At 44.8% G+C, this 25,020-nt stretch overlaps 1 protein-coding gene across 1 annotated transcript; it reads left to right on the top strand.

The window, feature by feature from the left end:
• Positions 1–418: 418 nt before the first annotated feature.
• Positions 419–25,008, top strand: LOC134145746 (monocarboxylate transporter 2-like). The gene is made up of 4 exons (XM_062585610.1): positions 419–626; positions 15,441–15,584; positions 20,516–21,391; positions 24,716–25,008. Exons 1-4 carry the CDS (start codon positions 419–421, stop codon positions 25,006–25,008), a joined length of 1,521 nt encoding a protein of 506 aa, XP_062441594.1.
• The last annotated feature ends 12 nt before the right edge of the window (positions 25,009–25,020 follow it).

The raw sequence follows: 25,020 nt of genomic DNA, 5'->3' as shown, positions 1-25,020 counted from the left end.
CGCAGCGGGCAGCGGCGGCGGCGCTGCGTGGCCCGCGGGTGGGTGCCGGGGTCGGGGGTGCAAGGAGTCCCGGGGGGGGCGGCTGCGTGGGTGCCCGCGCGTGGGGAGGGTGCCCGCGCGTGGGGGATGGGGCTGGCCGTGTGCATCCCCGCGTGACTCCAAAAGATTAAAACGCAGCAGCAGCAACGCGGTGGGACAGCAGATGCGGTGGGATTTCCTCCGCCTGATTTTTCTCCACCTCACGCGGTGGAAACAAACCGTCCCGAGGTGGCGCGGCGCGTTTAAGCTGCGCAGGTAGAGCCTCGACGGCCGTCGTTCCCGCCCGCCACCAGCGCGAGTGCATCTGGATTTCTGTTTTTCTCCCCCCCCAGGGCTCGCGGAGGAGCGCCGTGCGCGTGGGCGTTCGCTCGGCCCGGCCATGCCGCCCGCGGGGCGACCCGCCAGCCCGCCCGACGGCGGCTGGGGCTGGGTGGTGGTGCTTGGAGCTTTCGTTTCTATCGGATTCGCGTACGCCTTTCCCAAGGGCATCGCGATCTTCTTCAAAGAAATCCAGGGTTTCTTTGGCACGTCCTATAGCGAGGTCGCGTGGGTCTCTTCGATTATGTTGGCCACGACGTACGGCGCAGGTGAGTGAGCCTGCGGTACCCGCTGCATTGCAACGTGTTGGGCAAAGCCAGAAATAACGCGGCAGCTCGGCCCTGGCGCGCGCGGCCGCAGCAGCAGGAATGGGGCAGAGACGCCTGCTTATGACCCCAGTAGGTAACTTGGCACCCGAAGGGCTGTGGAGCACGGCGCCTTTCCAGGCAGGGTGCCTTATCCCATCACGAGCTCCCTGCGGGCCTGGGGGGAGAAGCCCGGAGACCTGACGGAGTATAAAATAACGAGGTTTGGTTCTCAGCTAAAGGTGAGCACAGAGTAGAGCAATAAATGAAGCAGCTGCGTGTTTACTATGGCAGGTTATAAGCAGAGCAATAAAACAGCAAGAGTCAATCATTCTTATCGCTTACAAAGCAGCGCATATAACTTAGCTGTTTTCTTGCATTTTTTGATACCACTATCATGTCAGACGATGAAAAATTGGGCTGCCTGTGATAAAATCTGAAATGGGATCTAGACAGGAACCGTGCTCTGTAATTGCAGGAAACTTCATTAACATTTTTCCTCGCTGTGCAATCACTTGCAAAAGTATTCTTGCTTTTAAAAAGGAACTTTTCTTTTTTTTCTTTCTTTTTTTTTTTCTCTTTTGCTTCCTTAAGAATGCGCTATCATGCTTTCTGGAGAGTGCAGCTGGTAGTGAAAGTTAAGATGATGTATACCTTAAAGGTGTGTGGAGCTGAAGCAATGCTTGAATGAAGCAATCCACCCTGCTGTACCCGCTGCAAAGGCTTGGTCCCACCGAGAGCAGCTCTGCTAGGCCTTGAGTGTCCATTGAGGAGGTTGGGCTCCTTGTTTTCCTGCGGGTACTGTTCAGATCCAGATGAACCCACAAACGTGATACTTCAAGGATGAAATTCAAGCAGCTGTTTGGAAAGGCAAGCCACACGTGAGCCAGTACCTTCGTTGCAGGCCACCCGCTGCTCTCGAGCTGCAGAGCCCCAGCGCTGGGACCCAAACAGCTCCTGGGTCTCATTCCACTGGAGCTTATTAAATGCATGGAAAAGCACTTTTGCCTCACTTCCTGTAGTATAAATAAGCAGTTTGCAATATGTGGAAGCAGTCCGGTCCTATATAGGCTGAAGACAAGCTAATGGCAAGCACCTAGGGCGCAGCGGAGGAGGAAAAGCCTGCTGCATGGAAGCTAGCAGTCTTGTCATTTAGATGCTACTTAAGTCCTGTTTTAAAGGACTGGGGTGAATTTCATTCTGATTAACTGGTTTTAATTTTGATCCCCTGTGATGGGGAGTGCCTCAGAAGCAGTCAATTCGGGGGGGAGGGGAAGAAGGAAAAGCAGCCAGTTCACATCTCTAGCATGTTCAGTAGCTTACAGATGAGTGTCTAGGAAGCAGCGTGCTTTAGAAGTCAGAGATGCCTAGTTTTTGGTACAAAAAAATGTGACTGCATGGATGCTGCTGTAAATTCTGTGAGCTGATATAAAAATTAGGACATCACTCATTGGGAAGGATTTTTTCTGGGGTTTTGGTATACTTCAGTGTACTAAAAGTAGTTCATGGAGATTAGAGATTGCTCTTCATCGCTGTGGGTGAAACAGCTCTGCCCTGAAGAGCACAGTGTGGGGGAGTGACACAGAGCGTGGGCAGATGTGCTGGGAACTGTGTCAACCAGTAATGCAGCAGAAGGTGCCTCAGTGTCCAGTGTCCTTCCTCGTGAGCTGGGGGCTCCCTTGGTGTCTCTGCAGGTTGTGTCAATCCTTGCTCTGCCTTTCGGCGGCACCCCGTCCCCTCCAGGGCTTTTGCTGGCACCAAAGCATGTGTTTAACATGGCCATCTTCATGCAGTAGTCATGAAGTAGTCAAGAGTAGTCTTACATGTCCTCTGCTGGACACTACAGATCTGGAGACAGGGGCCAGTGTGGGCTGGTTTTCCTCAGCCTTGTGGCCATGTGGTGCTGGCAGACCTTGGCTGGCTGTGCAGGGAGGCTGGTAGTGGATGTGAAAGCTGTAAATGTGTGGTGTTAGGGTAGATCGGTAAGGGTATGTACACTCACGGTGTAGCTCTGACTTCGATAGCTGAGGGTTAGAAGCAACAGCCCAGAGGAGAGGTCCCACAACTGCATCAAGTGCAGGGCTTCTGCTTCTCTCTATGTCTCCTGGTACAAGTCAGGGCAGAGGATGTGATTCTGGAGCAGGAGAAATGTTGGTCTGATCTTGTCCAGCTTCTCCCATTTGAAGGCTTTCAGACCCATTTCCTTTACTCAAAGGCTCCAAGCCAGCGCTGTGTGCTGTGAGCCTGGGATGTTGCAGTGCAGTGTCTTTTATCTCAATTAATAGTGTCTGCTGTCTTTTTGCAAGGTGCTTTACCTTTACCCTGCCTTATGCTGTTAATATGGATGACGATAGAAATGGGCACTGTTAGACTTAATTATAGATGATCGTGCCTTCGTACCTTCCCACTCGCCTTGCAGTTGTTCAGAGTTATGTCCACTTAATAGTCCTCTCCTCCTTTTCTCTGTTCTTGAGTAAGATTTATGCTTGTTTGATCTTCCCTCTCGCTGGGGCGGTCCCCTTGGCTTGCTGAGATGCTGAGTTGCCTAGTGACTGCAGACAAGGCTGCAGTGGGAGTTTACAGAGCATCAAGCAATTGAAGCATATGTGCCCAAGAGTGTATTTAACACGTCTAATGTGATTGACTGGGCATTTAACGCCAGAGTGGGTTTGACATATGAACAACTTCAGTGGTTTGGAAATCCTCATTAAAGGAACTGAGCACCAGCTCCTATGCTTTGCCAAAGTCCTGCTCTGCTAAGGTGCCCCTTAGAGTTGTTAGGATGCCAGTGCTGTAAAGCTTGATTTGCTGTGCTGGTAAGTTAGAAAATAATTTGACACTATTTTTTGTGAATCTATTTTTGAAAATAAATGCTAGAAATGCCAAAGCAAGCCTTTAATGTAGTCCTGAGTAGCTAGTAGAGTTGCAAAAAACCGAACCCAAACCAAAAAACCCCAAAGGTAGTTATCACTGCAGTTGGTCCATTTTGTCCTTCCTTTCCCTACATGAGCAGTAAGACAGAGCTCTGTCACCTCTGCCTCGACGCGGCGCCGTGGAGCGCGGATTGCAGCTGGCCGGGGGTTGCGAGGAGCGTGGCCTGTGTCGAGACATCAGAGTGCTAGGGCTTCCCCCCATGAGATGCTCTCAAAAGCTGCCTGAGCAGAGGTTTGACTTTTCTGGTAAGCTAGTGCTGTTGGAAGACCTCAGGTGTTAACGTGGTCCGTGTCTTCGCTGACGTGACATGGGTACAGCTGAGTGGAGGTGTTGTGAAACAGGTCGAAACAGGCAAGCAGCGATGTTCACTGGGTCCCTGCGAAAGCAGCCGCTGGGATTACAGAAGTAACATGTAACATCTTTGTGGTGGCAGCTGGCCAAATGGTGGGTTTGCCAGTGTCATACGTGGGCAACGGGACAGTTAAGGGCAGAATGAAAGCCCGATGCCTGGAGCTGTGGACCTGCTGCCCTTCCTCTGGGCAACAAAAAATTGGCCTAGGTATGAACTAAAATGGGCTGAAGTGCGATAATCTGGAAGGCAGCCACGCAGATCAAAAGCTGTCCCCGGGGGTCAGCAGTCTCTGCCGTTTGCTCGGTCGAGTTCAGGGAAGGGCTGCGGTGCGGATGGGGCACTCATGGTGGCCCCGGTGCGGTCACCTCGGCTGCTCCGCGCTTTCGCAACGCGCGGAGGGTCGGATGTTCTCACCCACGGTAGCTTTCGTCTGCAGCCCTCCGCAGGGAGCGGTCCCTCGTTCCCTTGGCCTGTTCCCTTTGGGCCTTGCTTTTACGCTGTGCTGCTTACCGTATAACAGAGCTTTTGTTTGCATTTCATACATAATGCAAGCAAAGCTTATTTTCTGGAAATACTTCCATAAACTGACCCAGACCTGCACTGGAGCACTCTGTTGATTTGGACAGCGTGACTGTGGATTTCTACTGGCTACCTGAGGCTTTGGCTTGTAACACCTGAGCAGCACCAGTTTTGCAGGCTGAGGCTGAGGATCAGCAGCTGAGAATGTTTCTGCCCTGTAGTTTTTGTTTAATTCCCCTAGGAAGCTATTTTACACCAGCTGAGGCTCTGGCAATATATATTGCAGAAGTTTTAATGTGTCTTAACGCCTAGTTTCTTAATCTGGACTATGTTGCAGAAAACAATTTTGTCACTATACTACAAGTAATAAAACAGATTAGTGTGCGGTAAAGTGGATTGCTTGGACTTTATGACAGGGTACTTGTAGTTCTCTCCAACATTGCAGTCGCTGCGTTTCTAGCTGCAGAACAAGCCAAGAGGTTTGTGAGTGAAGAGCACTAGGGAACATTGCTTTTCTCTGACGAAACCCTGCAAGGTGAAACTCTGTCAATCTGATAAGGAAGGATTTCCATTCTGGAATATTTCTACAGTCTTTGCATAGGTGAAGAGCTCTTTCTTTATCCCAAATGGAGCAGTGTTACGGAGCAGAGTCCTCGCCTCACGCAGAGGACAGGACCATGGATCTGCCCGTGCAGGACCCGCGGGGAGGCCACCATCCTTTCCTAGAGGTGCTTTCCACTGTCACTCAGCTCCTAGGCGTCAGGCTCTGGACGTGATGGGGGCACGCTGAGGTGGTTAAAATGTGCAGCGCTGCAGGGCACTACCTAGTCCCGCTGCATGGTGTTTGCAGGGTTTCCTTTGGCAAACCTGCTTCCTCGGACTTGTCGTGACAACGCAAGACTCGGGCTCCCGAGGTCTTGCCTTGCGCACTGGCATGAATTTCCTTCAGGCAGATGATCTTAAATAATATAATTAGAAAATTGAAGCGTGTGGCCTCGATGCCTCCTGACTTGGGCCACGTGCCCCGGTGATGCCCACAAGACCAGACTTGCCCTTTTTCCATTTTTAGGGTGGCATGTTTCAAACTAGGCCATAGGTGAGTCCCAGGAGATAACCATTAAGCCAGGAAAGGAGGAGGCAGCTGAGCTCCCTAGAAACAATATTAATTTGCTAGTAATTTAGTTGCCCTATTCAGCATCAGAGGAAGCAGCCAAACATTCTAAAAATAAGAAATACTGATGCTACTAATTTAATAGCAGCAATGTTCTTGTAGCTGTTACGGTCTCCTCTAAGGCTATAAGGGAGGCAATGTTTGTGGGGAGAAGTAATGTCTTTTATTATGGCCTGCTGTTAGAGTTTGAAAAATGAGCTGGCTTTCTGCCACATGTGCCAGAATAGAGAGAATAATTTAATACCTAGGACAATATCTGCATTTTCAGTTTTTTTATGATGACTGTGTGGCCAAAATGATCCTTTCATCATTGTAATGGAACAACAGAAGCTGCCTGAGTGAATCTCACAGACCAAATCCTGACACAGAGTCATTTTAGCTGATAAGCTTGAATACCTGTGGCTGGAATAGAAGTATGACCTTTTTTTTTTCTAATTTTGAAGAATGTCTCTCTTTCTTTTGCAATTGTTGTGCAGCTAGGCCTTGTGTGTGTGTTTGCATATAGCTAGTAGCTGTATTTGCTGCTTCTATTGTCCCTTAATATATAAAACATTAAGATGTATCAGGACCTTATATTGTTTTTATTCAGTATCTGACACAAGGGAGTCTTGGCCTTTGTCTCTGATGCTGTTGTTATACAGCACCAAGGTGCTGTTTTTACATATCCAGATTTGTATTAAAATTAGGGAATTGCCTTCTCTCTGTTTTACAAAGACAGAAACAGAGTTACATTTTGCAACGTAACAAAAATGAGAATATTTTGGAAGTAAAAACCTTATCCTGAAGCCAGCTAGTGCTTTTTACTCTTGTTATTTATTATTTATCATTTTGAAATTGGATGAAAGTCTGAAGATTTAATTCTGGAGATGCTCCACAATTGATTCTTCTCTCCAAAGAAACTTTCTCCCAGAGCTTGTAACTGTTTAATAGCGTATCTGCTAAAGCAGCTAGGGAGAGATTGCACTGTTCTTGGAAAGCTGAAAGTTGGAAATTGACCTTGAACATTTAATACAAGATTTTATAGCTTTATTTTATTACATTGCTAGGATGATAAATTACAGTGACAGATTCAGGAAGGACCTTACAATATGCATTGACGTAAAGCAATATTAATAACGAGTTTGATTCTGCAATTTTTACTTAATCAAAACTGCCCATTTTCTCTCTTCTGGTCTGATCAAAACCTCATCAAAATCTTCCTCTCACTTGAGAAGACCTCACATGAGGCTCTTCGCCTTCCCAAGTGCTTACAACTAGTTGTGAAATACCACAGCACTAAAAGGGGAAATGGAGGCACAGGATGGGAGGTGATTTTTCATCAAGGGCAAACGGCAAAGGAGAATCAGAGCTTAGATTAGGACTCAGGAGGTGCCAGCTTTCCTCAAGCCATTTGTGGTTATGATAGCCACCTGGTGGTCCACAAGGCCAGGGTAGGATGTGCTGCTGATCAGTGGAGCCAGACTTTGCAACTGCGTTTCCTTCCACAACATTGGGTGATGGGGCTGCCGGGCGATGCCTGGAAGTTGTGTGTGTTGTGTATTGCTCTTTACAGTGGGACCTGCCAGCATTTTGGAGTGGCTTTTCTGTTCAGAGGCCCAAAGTGATGGGAGTCCTCCTCGTTGTGGTGAAGAGACCTACATTTGCATAAGAGCAGGTTGCATGCCTGGAGGATCCTTGCTGCTGAAAAGGAGCTGCAGCAGCATGTGCAGTGGCTCTCACTTTTTTTTTTTTTTTTTTTTTTTAAGAAAGCCAAAGCCCTGAGCCTGCAAGTTCTCACACAAGTAGCTTCGCTCCTGAGAAGCAGAGGGGTTATCCCTGTGCGTTATACTTGGGTGATCGCAGCATGGGGTTTCCATCTTTTTCTATAACTTGAATTTAACGGAGAAATAGGAAGGTGAATATGATTTGCGTTCGGCAGTGCTCAGCGCTTACTCGTACATGTGTGCAGTGCTTATGTGTGTGCAGTCCTTGAGGCTGCTACTCACAGGGCCAGGCTGTGTTCGACACAGGCAGCCTGTTGTCTCATCCTCTTCAGTAGCTTGTGATTGTAGTGATGTCCTCCGCTCTCCTGTGCTCTGCACAGCGGTTCATGGAGGAGTTTCCTCGGGCGGGTGGTCTGGAGTGTTTCCCAGACGCTCACATCCCGGGGATTGGGGCACCGAGTGCCTTTGGCCCTGCCACTGACCTGCTTCTCCTTCAGCAAATGCTGTTCCCTGTTGTGCCTCTGCTCCCTGCTTGCCCTCTGCAAGCCCCACGTGCTGCTTGGAGCTGCTGAGGAGAGCCCCCAGTCGATGCGCACCTTTGGGACAGATGTGAGATGACCTGGGGGAAATGGGTTCCTTGAGGTATTTTGGGTTCAGTTCAATCTCCTCAGCAAAGGCATTTTGTGCTGTCTGAGGTGCCCTGGGTTTTCCAGGAGCTGCATCCTCCAGGTGCTGTGTCGTATCTGACCATCCTGTGGGACATCTCGCTCACCTGAGGGCATCTGAAATGGCATTTGCCACTTCCTTAATCAACTCTTAGTACTGACTGAGTGAGGGTTGCAACAGAGAGGAGTGGGGAAGGGAAAGGAGAAGGACAGACATTTGCAGTAATGCATCATGTGTTAGCTCTCTCTACTTAACCGCTTACAATATTGGTTCAATCAAAGATTTTTCAGTAGGGCTATGGGTTTCCCTAGGCATGTGCTTTTCTACCTGGAGATTTTCTTAGGTTGAAACAAGAGTTACCTGTTTATCCACCATGGATAAACAGCATCCTGCCGCATCATTATACCTGGTGAGCAGCCAGGCATCATGTCCTGGGCCCGGGCAGATGGTCACCTGTGTACCATCTCCATGGTGCTGGTCATTACCCTCTCATGTGCTATGACCAACTTGTAGAGTCCTGCCAAGCATTAGTCTGGCTCCCTGTGTCTTTGAAACCATGAGTCTTCCCGTGTTGACGCAGTCCCGAGTGTAGCAGCACTGTTACGATCTTGGATTTTGTTAAGAAAGCTGGGTGAAGAATTATTTGATTCCTGTAATGGATGGCGCTGCAGATTCATATACTTCTATTGGCTCTTGGAGAGAACTCAAGCCCTGCAAGGTCACCACATATGTGCTTATATTTTTTATTTTTTTAAATAGCCCTGTTCTCGTTAAAAGCAATAATAGCACTGTAGGTTCAGGTGAAATATTTCTGTGTTCGTGGACTTGGTCACAAAGCTTTATCATTTTGTCCTTCATTGGAGCTAGCAAGGTCACCAGGCAGGAGTAATAGAGATGTGATAGACTTAATAAAAACAGCGATTAATAAGAACTAGGAAGAAGAAAGCAAAGGGTTTTGGTCAGAGGGTTGCTAATGCTTCACACACAAGTATTAGCTCCAGGAGTAAGTTATAATCTGCTCCAGCAAGTAATGTGTGAGTGTGTTAAAGCTTATTGCACAATATGACTGTTGTGTGTTGCCACAGGAAGGACTGTGAGAGCTTTTATGCCAACCTATCTGGCAGCATTGTGATTATTCTGCCCCTGGATGGGCCCCCAACACAACTGGTCTCTCGATCAAATTATGGAGGGCTTCTAGGGTATGGACAAAGCCCTTTTGTGACGTGCCCTGATTTGATGGTCTGCTCACAGGGCCAGTGGTTAAGACTCCTGAACTCAGGGGATAGGTGTTTTGGTAGCGTAGCAAACTCACGTTCTGCAGTTGGACTTCAAATGGACATAGAGAATCTGGAGAACAGATAAAAGGCTGCAGTTCTGCCAAAGTAAAAGGTTAGCTTTAAAAAAAAATGGGAAAGATCCAAAATACATGAAGTCATGACCTTCAGAAGGTGAGCAGCGATGACTGGCTGTGTGGGTGCAATCCAAACCAGCCACCCAGGGAAAACCACTGAGCACAAGCAGCTGCACGCTTAGCACCTCGGACACCATTCCCTTGCAGGAGTGGTTATTTCATTGCCTAAATATGAAGTGACACGGAGGACCTTGGCTCCAGCCCTGATTTGGGAACTGCTGGCCTGTGGCTCTTCAGGATGCTGCAGGACAAACATGCGTCAGTTGTGTAATCTTGAAATTGAAATGCAGAGGTGTTGATCAGATAAGATGGCTGGATAAGAAGGAGGACGCTTTGTCTCTTTGAAGCTTGGCCATCTTTTTTTTTTTTTTTTTTTTTTTTTTTTTAAATTAGGATGCTGCTGTGGCAAATTCGTGCATTTCTGCTGCGAGGTCACAGACTCTGGCTTTCCAAGGACATGTCTGGTGGGTGTAGGGAAGAGGGGAGGGCTGCTGCCTCTTTGTTTCTCCACTTAGTTTTTTATCCTCAAAGGCTTCTCAGCTTGCTCCTGGTCCAGTCCTGCTTTGGAGACCAGCACCACAGAGCGTGAACTGTGCAGTTTGATGATCGAGTAACAGACGTCCATGCAGTCGTGCATGGGTTGTGCATCTCAAAGGGTAGTGCTGACATTGCCTTGCCCTGCAGCATTTGTTCTAGCCGCTAAAAGCAATGCTGTTTCCCCCTTCAATGTACAGACCACGTTCTTCATGGAAGAGAGAAGAGAGGCAACTTTTAGTGACCTGTTAGTTTTTGGGGCTACTGTCAAGTATGCTGGACTTACAGCTCCTTATTTAAAAATGATTATTTGCAGTGCAAATTAGTAGCAACACAAGGTGTCAGGGAAGTTCAGGGGTGGACTAGTCCTTAGAGTCTGCTCTTTGAGGACTGACTGTGACTGTCACCTCAACTGTTCCCGCTGCAAAAAAACCCATCACGCTGTATTATTAACAGGTACTAATAACGCTTTTCCAGTAATTTGGACTAGCTGAACACGGGGTTGGTTACTACAGGTCAGCTGGCAAGCAGCAGTTCTCCAAGCTACAGCAACTCGATGACTTGCCGCTATGTGAACAACCACTTAAGAGCATGAGCCCCCTGAGTCCCGGTCTGTGTAGCTCTGTTCTAGCAAGGCAAGAGACCTGCAGAGTTGTAGGTGTTAAGATGCCATCCCTTTCCCCCTGCTTTGATGTGTCATTGTGTCCTGTATTTTCCTTCCTTTCAGGACATGTGTCGTTAATGGGTGCTGATTGCTAATGCTCATCTGCTCAGCCTCGGGAGGCTGGTGTATTCTGGCAGCATATTAATAACACGGGGCACTTGCTTTCATTTAAGGGGTAATGAGAAGGTTGTTCTGTTGCAATAGGCTGGTACCCTGGTGGATAAATTACAAGGCCAAAGGCAGTGTTGTTATTCCACTGAGGGAATGGGATTATTACTGAGGAAATTGCAGGACTGCTCCTATCAGTGTTTTACTGCGAGCTTAATAATAGACTTTGTTTTATTAGTATAAATGATTTTCCCCCCTTTTCTCCCAGCTGAGTACGCTCCACTCCTTATGTCCCCAATGACTCTCTATAGTCACTGAGCTCCTTAGTATTGTCTGTGTTTTCAAGCAGTTTGGAAAATATTAACTGTCTAGGCAGTTCTTTTGGTACCGACCGAAGCCCCCATACAAAAAGAGCTCTGCCTGCTTTGGAGCTGCTGGGTGCCAGGAAGGGAAAGCTGGGGGCAGCTGGGGTGCACCATGGGGACCTGTAGTCCATAGCAGAGCTGCTGCGAGTCTCTTCTATCATCCGTATGGCCATCCCAAGGCCACGTCAACAGAAACACGATGTTTGCACTGGCTCTGTGCCACTTTATACCACCAGAAGGTCAGTCTGGAGAAGCCTGGGATAAACCCACGTGGCGTGGAGGCCTCTCCATTTCAGGGTCTGTCCTTCTGGATCTTGGTTCTTCACTGTGTGTCTGAAAGTGCTGCGGAGAAATATTCCAATAGAAATTCCTCTGAGTCAGCATTCACTGAAAACTGGGAATGATGCTTCTGTTAGTTAAAAAAAAAAAAAAAAAAAAAAAAAAAGGAAAAGAAAACCACAAGCCTAACTTTATAAATAAAGCATATGTATGTGGTCCAAAGTACGTGAGAGAAGAACATCTTAAATAGAGCGCTTATTAAAAATACACCGGGGTTTGCAGCAAAACTGGAGGTTTTGCTCCTCATTAAATATTCATAAGTCTTATTGATAAAAATAAAAGGCAATTCAGGTGCCTCCATTTAGTGCTGTTGTAGTTGCAGGAGTTAGAGCTGATCTGGACTGATACTTCTTGTTAAATGCCAAGTCTGTGTTCTGATCCTGTCTGGATTACGGTTCAAGGCAGTGGCTCAAAGAGAATAAATGACAGGATAGCCTAGCTGTGCAGAGGAGATGATGGTCCAGCGTATTTTGCATTTTCTTTATGGTTTTACAGTCTTCTCTTAAGGATCCTTTTCACTTCTGAAAACTCAGAACTCAAGGTGAAAAGTAATTGGACAAGCTAACAAATGAGTTTGGGCTTGCTTTATTTCCCACAGGTGAGTTACTGTGTTTTGTGTGCCACCAAAATCAGCTTCTTTGACACGGCCTTTCATGTACCAGCTAACAACAAATGGGAATCTGCCACAGGTATGAGGAAAGAGGGGCTTTATCCTGGACAGGCACTAAACCAGCATGATTTATGTGGGCTGAAGACAGGGCTTTACACCACATCAATCTTCTGGGGGTGCTGCAATCCCAGCAGCATCTTCAGGGGATGTTTGGCATGAACTGTTGTTCCCCGGACTGCAGAGTTTTACTCCAGGCAGAGGACCCCCTCCGTGTGCACCCTGCTCCGCCAGGGCTCTGGGTGTAAAACGAGGCATTTCTGAGTATTCCTGGTGGATTGTGCCGACCTGCCTGAGCTGGCTTGGGAGCTGGCAGCAGTCTGGGTATATCAGTGTGATGCTTCTTGGGAGACAGGAGGCCAAGTTAGTTGACATGTACCCCATGCTGAGAGCACTGCGCAGCTCCCAGTGACATCTCCACAGGCATCTCTGCCCTGCGCACCAGTTTATACCATCCAGGGCTTCCCTGTAGCTTCGTTGCTGTTGTTTTTCAGGGAAAAATTAGCAAATTCCAGAGCCTGAAGCAGTCGCGCTTTGCTGACTTGGCATGTCCACAGCAGGCAGCAGAAGGAGGCTCAGCAGCTCCGTGCGCTCTCTGCTGTCGCACGTCTGTTGCCTTGCAGTGGATGATTAACAGTCACCAAAACTGAAAGCTTGTCAAGAGGAAGGAGCTTCCTGGGTCGTGCAATGGGCCGCTTCATTTCCAAGACTGGAAATGCCATGCCTTCCCTCTGCAAAACAGCAGCTGCTAGCAGCAATCTAGTCTTTGTAATATATTGGGGTCCGAGGCAGTGATTCAGTTTGCCTTCTAATTTCCTCATTAGCACTTGCCAGACGTCTCAGTTCTGGCCAACGCAGGCTGAGCGCTGCTGAGCCTGGCTTTGCTCCTTGCCATGATGTTTTAGGGGATCGGTCAGCGCTTGTGTTGCTGATCCCGCAAGGTCGTGCCAAGTAAATGGTGGTTTTCTGAGAGTGTGGCCAGCTGTTTCTCTTGCCCTGTCCTTACCTGACTCTGTTAATTAAGAGAAAAAAATCATCTCGACTCCTTTTAACTTCACATGCCTCCCACACCTAGGAAGTGAGGATGTTTTAGTTCCAGGACAGGAAGCCTGTGGTTCCTGCACATTTGACCATGCAGATATTAGCAAGAAAAGATGTTGGGATCTGAGCTGCACACACTGTTACTGTAATTGGTTTCTGTGTGGTAATATACAGCATCTTTATTCTTTTCATGCACGCTGAAAAACGGGTAGATGACAGGTCCTACTTTTCAATTCCACCGTGTTTCCAGAGGCTGTCACACTTTTAATTCTTTCAATAGCTCCAAGCCAAGTAATAATCGTGTTTCCTATTTCACCCAACTGCAGCCCAGGCTTTGTGTTCACTCTTCTTAATTTCTCTGCCCTGACTTGAGCTATTTGATGTTTTCTGAAGCTGCCCAGAACACTGCTGTTAAAGTTCCCTAATGTTTGATGGCTAGTCAGTGTATACGTGCCCCCATAAGCAAAACACTGTGGGTGGCATGTGGCTAGATGGCAGGAGAGCAGCATCTGGACCTGCTTGATGTAACACAGATCACTTAAGACATCTAGGCCAGGTGCAGGTGTGCGTGCCTGTGCTTTGCGTGTCTGCCCAAACCGGCTGGATGTGCATGCTGAAGTGCGCGCAGCAATGTGACATATTGTGTGTTCCAGTTTCTGCAGAGACGGCACAGCTTTTGAAGGCCTGCTCCATTAAAGCCTATGGACAGTCGCCTGTAAAATTCTGTAGTGCCAAATGATTTCAGTGGAAGTAATTTTGGGAATGTGATTTTGCATTGCTTCAGTGCATTTGAAAGGTCTGCTCAGGACTATTAGAAAACCTTGGTCCTCAGAGCAGCAACTCAGGGAAGTTTGATTTCCTGGGTGTTTGAGGGCTGGATTGGGTTCTCTGGTGTCTAGTTTGAAGTCCAGCTGCTACTTTTCCTGCAGGTAGAGGCCTTCTCTGTGGACACTGCAGTGTCTGGAAAGGTTTGGTCAAGATGCTCTGCTTCCATCTTTCGTGAATATTGGGGTTTTCAGGTCCTGCGTGCATTGGGGTATCCAGAGTCTAGAAAGACTTTGGCTCTATTTCTGACTGGGTTTCTTTGATAAAAGATAAATATCCTGCCTAATGGCTCTGTGGTGAGGTAGATTCCATAGTCAAACTCTTCAGAGATGCCTGTAAGTTTAAAATACCCATTTCCAGTATTCTGTATGTGGATACCATGGGCTACTGACAACTGCAGGAGTGAAAGCAAACAGGTACATTAGGTTCAGAAACACAATTGATGTATACTGAGAAGTGCTATTAGCTGTACTAAAAGTGTGTGAAAAGATACTAAATGCTGCTTGCATCACCCTGCCTCATTTCCCATACCATTTTTGCAGCATTTTGTCTCAAGATTTTGGCGCTGATACAGAATCTTTCTCCTACCTCTCATACTTCTGAACCAAACACCCTTTACTGCCTAGTTTGCTCTCTCTAATTTTGATTTCTCAACCTGATCTAATTTCGATGTTCACCCTGCTTTGAGCAGAGGTTGGACCAGACATCTCCAAAGGTCCCTCCAACATAAATTATTACTGGTCCTCCAACTATTTGAGACTACTATACCAAAGAACTCCCTTCTTTCCTCTTCTGCCCAAAGCTATCTGCGTTTTACTTCCTCAGACTTTGATGCTTCCTTTCAGTATCTACATTATTCTGCCATTTCCCCTTTTCACAATTTTGCACTTTCCTGAACCGCCTCTTTACATAAATGTAAGATCAAGCTGTTTCTTTTGAGCTGCAGCTAATCCATCATACCGAACTCTTTCCACCTACGTTGACAGCTATTAAGATTTAATTAACAACCATTCTGTTGGAGCATCAGTCAGCTGGTCAGCAGTATCAGAACTGCATTAAATAGAGATGTTAAAAATGAACAGTATTCATGATATTAGCCTTGTAACATGAACCAGTGTTTCATGTGTATGGTTTAGCATCCTAATAAATCAAGAAGTCCCTTGGTTTGATTCATGTGTTCACCTGATTTGATGTTGCTGTTTTCCTTCTCTTTGGACACCTTAAAGTCCTTGGGGTAAGGACCATCACCAGCTGCACACAACCACCATGTGGCGTGAGACATGCTGCCATCTCAGCAGAGCACTCCACACAGAAGAGGTCATCTTCTCTTTTTCCATTTTGTTCCTGTAGAAGCCGTTAGCAGCACCTGAAGGGTGCTGACTTTGCAGAGTTTTACTTGCTTTGTATCAAATGTGCCTTTCTGTCAGAGGATACCTACCTGAAAGATTATCTGGGGTTTTTTTTGCACTCTTTCCCCAGGTCCTATAAGCAGTATTTTAGTAAACCGCTATGGCAGCCGACCCGTGGTTATGTTCGGAGGTCTGCTCTGTGGCATAGGGATGGTCTCAGCTGCCTTCTGCACCAGTATCGTGCAGCTCTACATCTGCGTGGGCTTCATTACAGGTAAGAAGAAAGCATCTTCTTTTCCCTGCACTTGAGGCTCACTTCTGACTGCTGTTACCTTGTGCACCTTGGCCAAAGGCAAATGGCAAAGCCAGGCAGACCAAGGGATGTGCACATTTAAAATACTGATGGGATAAGGACCTTTGCTGCTAACTGCTCCAGCTGACCTTTAGCAAAGAACATATTTCTTGCTAAACTCTGTATTCCTTGCTAATCATCATGGGGGAGAGTTTAACGTGGGATATACTCTTTGCAGATGACAGGCAGTGGTGAGGGTGGTCATTAGTGTCCTCAGCACTGCTGCACTCTGCCCTGGGCAGGTAGGAGTTCTCTATGACTGAGAAGAAAGCACCAGCAACCCTATATGACTATGTATGTCTATATATTTTGTCTATGAGATACATAAAATGCAGTGAGATTTCAGATTTTTTGTTTTGCTTTGTTTTTGCTGTTTGCTTGTTTGTGACAGTAGAAGGTTCTTTATCTGAAAAAAATAACCACTAGGCTGTGTTGAAAATGTGGAATACTTTCCCTGAAATGTAGTTAATTTTTTTGCCTATTGAAAAAACTCTCTATTTCCTTACTGAAGTTCTGTATTTAAATATGTATTTCCATATTGAAAACTTTTAACAGGAGAAGGTATAGGCTTGGTCCATCACCTTTAAAGTCTACAGGTGCTGGGTCATTGCTTTCAAAGGTAGATGGATTGGAGTCCTCTATCTGTGTGAGTATTGGTGCTTAACTGTAAGCTGAATGCTCAACATAATTCAGATTATTTTGGCTAAGGCACTGCCAGTGTTACTTCCAATGTAACTACAATATCTGCCCCAAAAGGTGACACCATGAGTTCTAAATGGGCTTTCTAGATTACAAGGTGTGTGGTTTAATGAATGTGCTCCCTGTCACTGCTGCTGCATTGGGTATTAGTGCTATGTGAACACAAAAAGTATGAGCTCAACATTTAACATCAATAAATACTGCTAGCAAAGTAAGTCGGGACAGAAAGTTTGTCACCCTGTTGTCTTACACCAACATTGCTTTATTAAATCAGCACAGTGCTGTGTAGGATTCCTTCTATTAAGCCTTTTTCTTTCTACAGAGAGCCACTGTAGTTAGTTGAAATTCTATTATTATTGAATGAATAAATCTTGCAGATTCCTTGAAAGAGATTCCAGAAACAAAGCAGCAAGAAATAAAAATCAGCAATGCCTCCCATGAACAAGTTCAGAAGTAAGTTGTCGATGCCTGGGCCTGCAGCATTCCCGTCTAAGCAGTGGTCCTCTAGCAAGTTGTCAAACACTAGGTTAGCACATGGAAAACATAAATCTTGTGCTATTATATGCATTTTGGTGAGCAAAAAGTCTCACAAAGGGAGCAGTGCTAACATGGAGGGTGAGGCAGTTGTCCCAGTTGCATGGAGAGAAGTCTACTGGTTACATACACCTGGTGTGCACTGGTCCACACCAGGACTGACTTGGAGATACAGCCCTAGCTGTAGGGAGAAATGTGAAACAAAACTGCTCCTTATGGAGACAGAAAGATCGTCCTATTTGTATCGCACAAAGGTTCCAACCAAGCATTAACTGTTCCAGGTGCTGCATAAAGCTGTGGGAAGGAATCAGGCCCTATTTGCAAGTGCAGTTCAGTGCCTAAAAAGGGCTTACCTAACCCCGGTGGACCTTGGGTTTCTGAGGATGCTGCTGCTCTTCTTTGGTCCCTGAGAATCTGTGCAAATCTGGTCCTACCACCCACCCCAGAGAGCTGGTAATGCAAGTGCATGATGAACACGAACATAACCCTTTTGGCAGTGACAGACTGCCAGCAGAAAACTGCCCCATGTCCCCCCTTGTCACCAATGCTGTGATGCTTCCTCAGAGCAAAACATATTTTTGATTGTGGACCTCTCCCTCCTGCATGTTGAATGACCACATCTGTATGGAGTCCTAGCTAATAACCCATCACCTCCAGGCATGGCGTGTGTACTGGGTAATATTAATTTGACGAAGAGAGGGAGACACTTGTATTTCAGCTAACGTGGTTGATGCTTCTAATTACGCCTGAAGTGTTTTTCCTGCTCAGAACTAAGATGGAAGCATTCAAGGACAATTATATAAAGCTGCCTACTGATCACACGGCTGAGACAGCATTACTGTAAGAGGAGAGAGACTTTTGTAAAAGCAATTTGCAATGAATATAAAGCAACCTGTAAACATCATACTTTATCTAGCCTCCTTCTTAGCAGCCTGAAAAGGAAACACGCTGACGTAAAAGACCACGCTCATGTAATTCTCAGGGTTGGGGATAAAAACAAGATAGTTGGTGCGAGGAGGTCTCTGCTGCAGTCCTGTGCCTTTGGCGTACTAATTGAAATCTCTTCAGAGGAGCAGAGCAGGAAGTATCTGTTTACAGTGGAGGGATTAGATACAGCAATCTCAGTTGCTTTCTTGATTATATCTTTTCCATTTGTATGCAGATCAGGGGCTGGCTCCGCAGTCAGAGGCAGCCTGTTCAGAGCTTCAGACCTCCAGAGAAAGGTCTGAAGCAATGCTGTCCTTGGTGGCAGGGAGCTGGGGGTGCAGGGGACGCTTTCTTTTGAACACGCTGAAGAAGCCATGTTCTATTCTGCAGTGACGGTTTGTTTCCCTATAGCACTTTGAAGGAAAAAAAGGCTTTCCAGCTTTCCAAGCCGGTGTCCTGGACGACTGCCAGCTCGGATGCATGAGACAGGCGTTCGAGCACTCAGGCCCCTCATGTCTGAGACAGAAGCAGCAAATTTCAAAGTTAAATACAAGCTGATAACAACTGGTCAGTTTAGTTCAGTCGCTTATCAGTTAGACCACTGCAAAATAAAAAGGGATCGAGGATGAAGCATGTTGATTAAAGAGGCTGAAGGCTTTGCTTGGTCTCCGTGTTGAGCGCTGAAGCAGCTGTTGGGCACTCCCCTCGCTACAAAAGGAAGAACATTATCAACAGCTGCTCAGGGCAATACTGTAGCACCACTTATTTCCACCTTCTGGTAATGAGGAAGATACGTTCATTATAAAGAGATGCTCCCCCAGCACAGACTTAGTTCTGTTCATATGGGACCACCAATGGGTCTCTCTGTCATTTCTTGGGGAGAAAATGGGGTTATCTGAGTAATAACTTCAGTCATGGGAATGCTGCCATAGTTCCTGAAAACTGGAATGAAATGTATATAAATATTTCCATCTGAAGTCAGCCAAAAGCTTAAATAAATTGAAATTCCAGTCAGTCAGTTTGAGACTCTCCAAATTTAATTAATGGGAAGAGCATGAGGTAATATTAAATTAGATATGTCTGACTTGAAAATTAGTGTTCACATAATAAAAGATTCTAGTTGATTATTGGTTAAGTGGGTAGCTGGCAGCCAATCTAATTTTCGTTCTCCTCTGAGGGGTTCTTTTGGCCACTGCATGTGGTAGATCCTTACCAAAAATAATTTCATGAAAATGAATTTTCAATTCCTGCACTAACCTAACACCCTGGGAAATATGGAGTTAAAGCAAATTTGAATCCACTGTATTGCATCTTCTCAGGTGAAACCAATTCCTATTTCTGAGAGCTGGCAAAGATATTCTCTAACTAATGCTGTGTTTTGCCTCCATAGTTCCCAGGCTGGCGCTCTTCACAGGGATGAATTTGGCCCCTTATGCGTGACGTAGAGCCTGTATTTCCCAAAGATGTGCCCTACCAAATATATGGACTATCAAGAAGAAAAGGTTTATGCTAAGAACATCTCTTCCTACCCAGACAATACTAATATGTTCTATTTTTTCAATTTATTTTTATTGTTTTAAACTTCTGGGTCATTTTTTAATAAACAAATCCTAGATTTGACAAAAGACATAATTTTGTAAAAACACTCAAACTTAAGCTATCCAACTTCAGTTGAATTCTGCTGCATCAGCTGGATTCTATTATATCAGCTACAAATGATAGTGTTCTTTAATTAATTTTGAGGACCTTGACCTCTCTAAATTCTCTTCTGTAAAGCAATATACCTAATTATGTACCACACAGTTAAACAAACTAATTATATAGACTAATGAACAAGAAAAAAATCTTCATGACCCTATTTTCAGGATTCATGTTCTCTGGTATAATCACTTCAAGGATTACATTTTCGATTTGTTCTAGTGTGGCTCATTCTTTCCTAGATGATAGGCAGCAAATATGTGGCAGGATTTTTAAATGTCATTTTGATAAAGTTCTGATAAAGTTCCTTTTTAAGGAAATGCAGCACGTAGAAATTTTGAAAACAGAAATTACTTATTAGTGCTCTGCAACAGAGCCCCAGAAATTTCAGACTGCTGCAGCATTCAATAGTTCTTCTTTCGGATTTCACCTGAGCAAGAAAAGCTGGTTAACTGTATTAGCAATGTGGATTTGTAATGCCATTTATATACCTAAATGCAAGAAAAATAAATTTTAATTAAAAGAAACACTCTAGGGTCCTGTTTAATTAGCATCTTCAGTTGTTGTTTTGCTGCATACTTGCAGACCTCTTCATCTTTTGCATCGAATCTGAATTGTTCATGTCACCACATTAGTAGTGGAAGGAGTGGCTGAGGCTACGTTTCGGGGGAGGTCTGTGTGCCCTCCAGCGTTTGTTGAAGGTGTAGCTTTGATTTAGTACAAAGCAAACTCCTGGAAGTAGGATTGACTACCCAAGAGATTTGTAGCCTCAAAGGAAGGGATGTTCTCTAATCCAAAGTACCTTTCTAGGGGCTAGTTCCCCAGATTCAGCAGCCAGAAGTTTACGTATACCTTGAGCAATATTTCTATCTAGACTGTTGTGTTGAAGAGCCACCAGTGGACCAATTCTCCATGAATTTACTTAAAACAGAAGCTAAGGATAAAAGGGTCTCTAATCTTCCTGTGTGTATCTCAACTGCTTTTCTCCATTCCAGGATTTGGCCTTGCTCTCAACCTCCAGCCATCCGTGATAATCATAGGGAAATACTTTTTAAAAAGAAGACCCATTGCAAATGGCCTGGCTATGGCGGGGAGCCCCGTGATGCTTTGTACCCTGGCTCCTCTCAACCAGTTCCTTTTTGACAATTTTGGCTGGAGAGGCAGCTTTTTAATTCTTGGGGCAATTTTACTAAACTGCTGCGTGGCAGGAGCTCTCTTCAGGCCTATTGGGGTGGCCAAACAATCGGTCAAAAAACAGATGACTGAGGAAGGGAAGGAGACTCCAAAAGAAGAGGTCACTAAGACGTCGACGGAAATGAGCAATCCTACATACGCCCCTGCGGAGGCCAAACCAGAAGAGGAAGAAGAAAAGGACTGTTGTGAAAAAATCAATCAGTATCTTGATTTTTCCCTCTTTAAGCACAGAGGGTTCTTGATTTACCTGATTGGAAACGTTCTCATGTTCCTGGGGTTTTTTGCCCCCATCGTTTTCCTGGCACCATATGCAAAGCACATCGGCATTGATGAATATTCAGCCGCTTTCCTCCTTTCGATTCTTGCCATCGTGGATATGATCGCCAGGCCTACCACCGGCATCATCGCGAATAGCAAGTGGGTGAGGCCGAAGATTCAATATTTTTTCAGCTTTTCCATTGCTTTCAACGGTGCCTGCCACCTGTTGTGCCCCCTGGCTTCAGGCTACACAGGGCTCGTCGTTTACTCCATCTTTTTCGGCTTGGCCTTCGGCATGGTCTGCGCCATGCTTTTTGAGACGCTCATGGACCTCGTGGGAGCCACCCGGTTCACAAGCGCCGTTGGCCTGGTCACCATTGCGGAGTGTTGCACGATCCTGCTTGGGCCACCGATCGGAGGTGAGCGCGTTTCCTCCTGTAATTCCCCCGGGACGACGTTCCCTGCTCAAAGGGCCTGTATTTGTCCTCTTGCAGGAATAGTTCATAACAAGTGATTTTTAAATGTGTTTTCTCTGTTTCCCACCCTTTTTTTCCAGGAGTAATTAGACAGAGAATGCAGGGTTTAGTTTTCTGTTCCAGCATTTCTCCTTTACTCCTTTCTGTGTAGTACTGCAATTGAAGCCACCCATTTGGGAGGTGATCTGGATGCAGGAGGGAGATTTTATTCCCTGATCCTTTCAAGCACTTAAACTGAACTTGCAAGGTGGGACTAGCACACTCACAAAGGAACTTGCACTTCAGGCGATTTCCCCTAGAAAGCCTGTTGTGAAAGGCTGGAGTCTACCATAATTTAAGCTCAGTAAACCACTATAAAATCCTTTTCTTGACTCAAGCCCAGGGTCTTAATATTTGCTATTGTCTCTTAGGCTGTACTGGATCCAGCAATCACGTGTAAATATTTTAATTTTGGTGTCAATAGTTTATAGTGATTCTTGAGTATTTCCATTTATGGATTTCTGTCATCTCAGCACATCTGATAGATTTGAAGCTGTTCCAAAAATAAATCATGTTTATTTTTGGTGGTACGGTATTTGTTTTGAACAGATTTGATTTTTTTTTAACTAATTGAAAAATATAGCATACTAGAATACTTAATAGAGTAAAAACCAATTATGAAAATGGCTGTGATTTCTGTTCTTTTTCTTGTAGATTATTTCCTCACCTCAGAAAAATTAATCCTTTGTTTGTCTCACAGTCTGTGTTTAGACAGATGCTGAAAACAGCCTGGTCCTCTGCTCTTGTTGTGTGCTGAGCATACTTTTTGGTGCTAGGCCCTTGTGACTACAGTCTTTAGTCTCACTGTACTCTTTTATATTTACTAGCCACTGCTATTTCTTGGTGTTGAGAGAGTGAGGTCCAGCTTGCATGTCACTTCATTTCACTGCAGTCTCTACACGTGTCTGTAGAGCCCCAAGGGACGCTCAGGGAAAGTGTGCAAGAGCCAGAGACCCTCAAAGCTCCATGCTGGCAGTATTAAACCCTCCAACACTGCCTATAGGCATCTGAAGTTAAGTGGTGCAGTGAGCTCCTGTGATTTTAAGAGCCTCATCTTGTTTCCCTATATAGCACGTGTTCAATTCTTCTTTTTCTATGAAGAACATACTACATCTGGAAGACAATATTTGAATCTGGCATTTGGCTCTAGTAGAGTCAAATCCAATCTGACTTGGCCATGAATTAAATGAGTTTGTAGATGACATCCTGTCAGTGTACAGATATCATCCTCTCTATCGAAATTTGCACTTCACCTATATGCAAGGTAGAATAAATGTTTTGCTAACCAGTCACCTTTAGGTGTGCTGTACAGATAACATACTTAACTAGGTTATCTGTTCTGTATGTGTTTGGATATATAAAAGTTAAACTCTGCTAATTCTTTTGAATGTGACAGCATTTCCAAATAAGTTTAAAGACTGCACAGACAGAAAGCAGGATAAATCCATTTCCTGGATTCAAAACTTGAGAACTGGCTAAGCTTCTTATTCAATATGACACATCTGCAGAGCCGTTTAATTCTTTGTATTACCATGTAGTGCATAGAGTGTGACAGAGGCAGCTGTATCCTCTTGTTTTCTTAGAGATTCCTTATTTAATTAATGACAAGCAAAAGAAAATATGATTTAAAAATGATCATTTTCTGAGTTATATAATTTTCTGTGTGGAAGATTAAGTTAATGACCAAAGACTGCTAATGAGGCTAAAACAGTTCTGTGTAATATTCAGTAATATTAGTTCTGTAGGGTTTTCCCCACAATTTTAATAAGCAGCAAATTTATTGGTTCTTTGGCATTTTAATAACCTACTGCAGGGTTCTGCTTTAATGAACTAAGTAAATTGTTCTCAGCATGTTTTATGACTTTATCTTAGTCTCAAAGGAAAAGAGGCGAGACTATCCTACTGTTGAATTTTCCAATACTCTACTCATTAAAACTCTTGTTGAGACCTATTTAGAAGACCTTTAGGTCATCCTGATTAGCAGAAAAGGAAAAATTGTTACAATTAGCATTTGGCTGATGTTTCAGGAGTAGCATGAAAAACACAGTACATTGAAAATAGACATGTAGGAATAATTCAAGAAGAACTGTCGGCCAAAAACAGTTAAAATCTTTATTTTTGCAATCAGTAAATCTATTTAGTAGCTATAAAATCCCTTGTTAGTGTATGTGTTAGGGTATGTGATGGGATAATTAATCATCAGATTTTCGTCATTAAGAGTCAGTCAGGAAGTAATTAAAGATCCCTCTTTTTAAGGAGGAGAACATATTCCAAAAAGTCAGGGAGGTAATGGATGATGGGCCAGTGTAAAGCAGGACTATTTGTACTGTGAATGCCAGGTTAGAAGTAGGTCTTACTTTAATTAGCATCTGGGATGTTAAGAATAGTCCATGTTACTCCGGTAAATGGGAATTAATACTCAGGATCATAAACCCAATAAAGTTTGCATTACATTCTGACATAATGGAGAACACTGACATTTCAATTAAGCCATCTCCCTTCAATTACTCTGTAACTCTCTAGCTGAGGCATTAACCTTTGAGAGAAACCTGTCACATTTCTCTTGGCATTGAAATTATCTGACGTTGACAGCATCATCTTTGCTTTCCCTGGAACTAATGTTTTCCAGTTCCACGCAGTGCCCTTTCATCTTTAGGTCACAGGTTAAATGCAGAAAGGGCAGCTGTGACCAAAAGCTGAATACCTTCTGATGCTGGTGAATGACCCGGGGTAAAATAAATTGCTGGGCCTTAGTCAGTAGTCTGAGATGAGACTCAGTGGCCAGATGTCCACCTCACAGAGGGCTTCCTGAAAGCTACTTGTGTTGGCTGTCTTAGGACTACCAGGTTAGACAAATGTCATTCACCCTATAAGGTGATTGCTGGAAGTCAAGAGAAAGACTATGTACAGGCTAAGTGACCCGGGGTTTTTGTTTCTCCATGGAAAAATAGATGTGCCTGAAAAATCTGGAGATTACGATATAGGTTCTCTGTGCCCTTCTGCTTAACTGTACAAATTGATAGTACTACTGACATTAATGTAGCTACCTGCAGGCTACAGTGTGAAGTATTTGCAGGATCAGAACTGAACAGATCGGAAGTATAAAGAATGTCTTATTATATCCTAATGCCACAAGAGTATCTCTTTATATTTAGGAACTGCAAACGCAATATTCTTGCTTTGTCTCTAAATTTCTTTCTTTTTTTTTTTTTAATATATGTTTTACAGGAACTCTTATTGATACCTTTGGGGACTATAAATATATGTTCATTAAATGTGGAGCTGTGATGGTCTTAGCAGGAACATTCCTATTCATCATGAATTACTATAATTATCGTATGCTTGCCAAAGAGGAAAAGGAAAGAAAGGCAAAAGAAGAGGATCCTAAAATTGTAAGGACAGAAAATGAAGGCAGAAGTAACTGGAACAAAGAAACCCTACATGATGGGCTTGAGCTGGAACCTTTGAGAGATGAACGAGATGGACTAAAGACCGAAGTGAACGGCACAAATGAAGTTTAAACCTTTTCTAAT

The sequence above is a fragment of the Rhea pennata genome, chromosome 12 (assembly GCF_028389875.1).
Source record: "Rhea pennata isolate bPtePen1 chromosome 12, bPtePen1.pri, whole genome shotgun sequence".
NCBI lineage: Eukaryota > Metazoa > Chordata > Aves > Rheiformes > Rheidae > Rhea > Rhea pennata.
Note: the sequence above shows the minus strand (reverse complement) of the source record. Positions and strands in the feature narration are given on the sequence as shown.

Coding starts and splice junctions, on each gene's coding strand:
- LOC134145746 (XM_062585610.1), top strand. CDS start 419: ATGCCGCCCGCGGGGCGACCCGCCAGCCCGCCCGACGGCGGCTGGGGC. Junction 627..15,440: donor GGCCACGACGTACGGCGCAG/GTGAGTGAGCCT, acceptor CTCTTTCCCCAG/GTCCTATAAGCAGTATTTTA. Junction 21,392..24,715: donor GCTTGGGCCACCGATCGGAG/GTGAGCGCGTTT, acceptor TATGTTTTACAG/GAACTCTTATTGATACCTTT.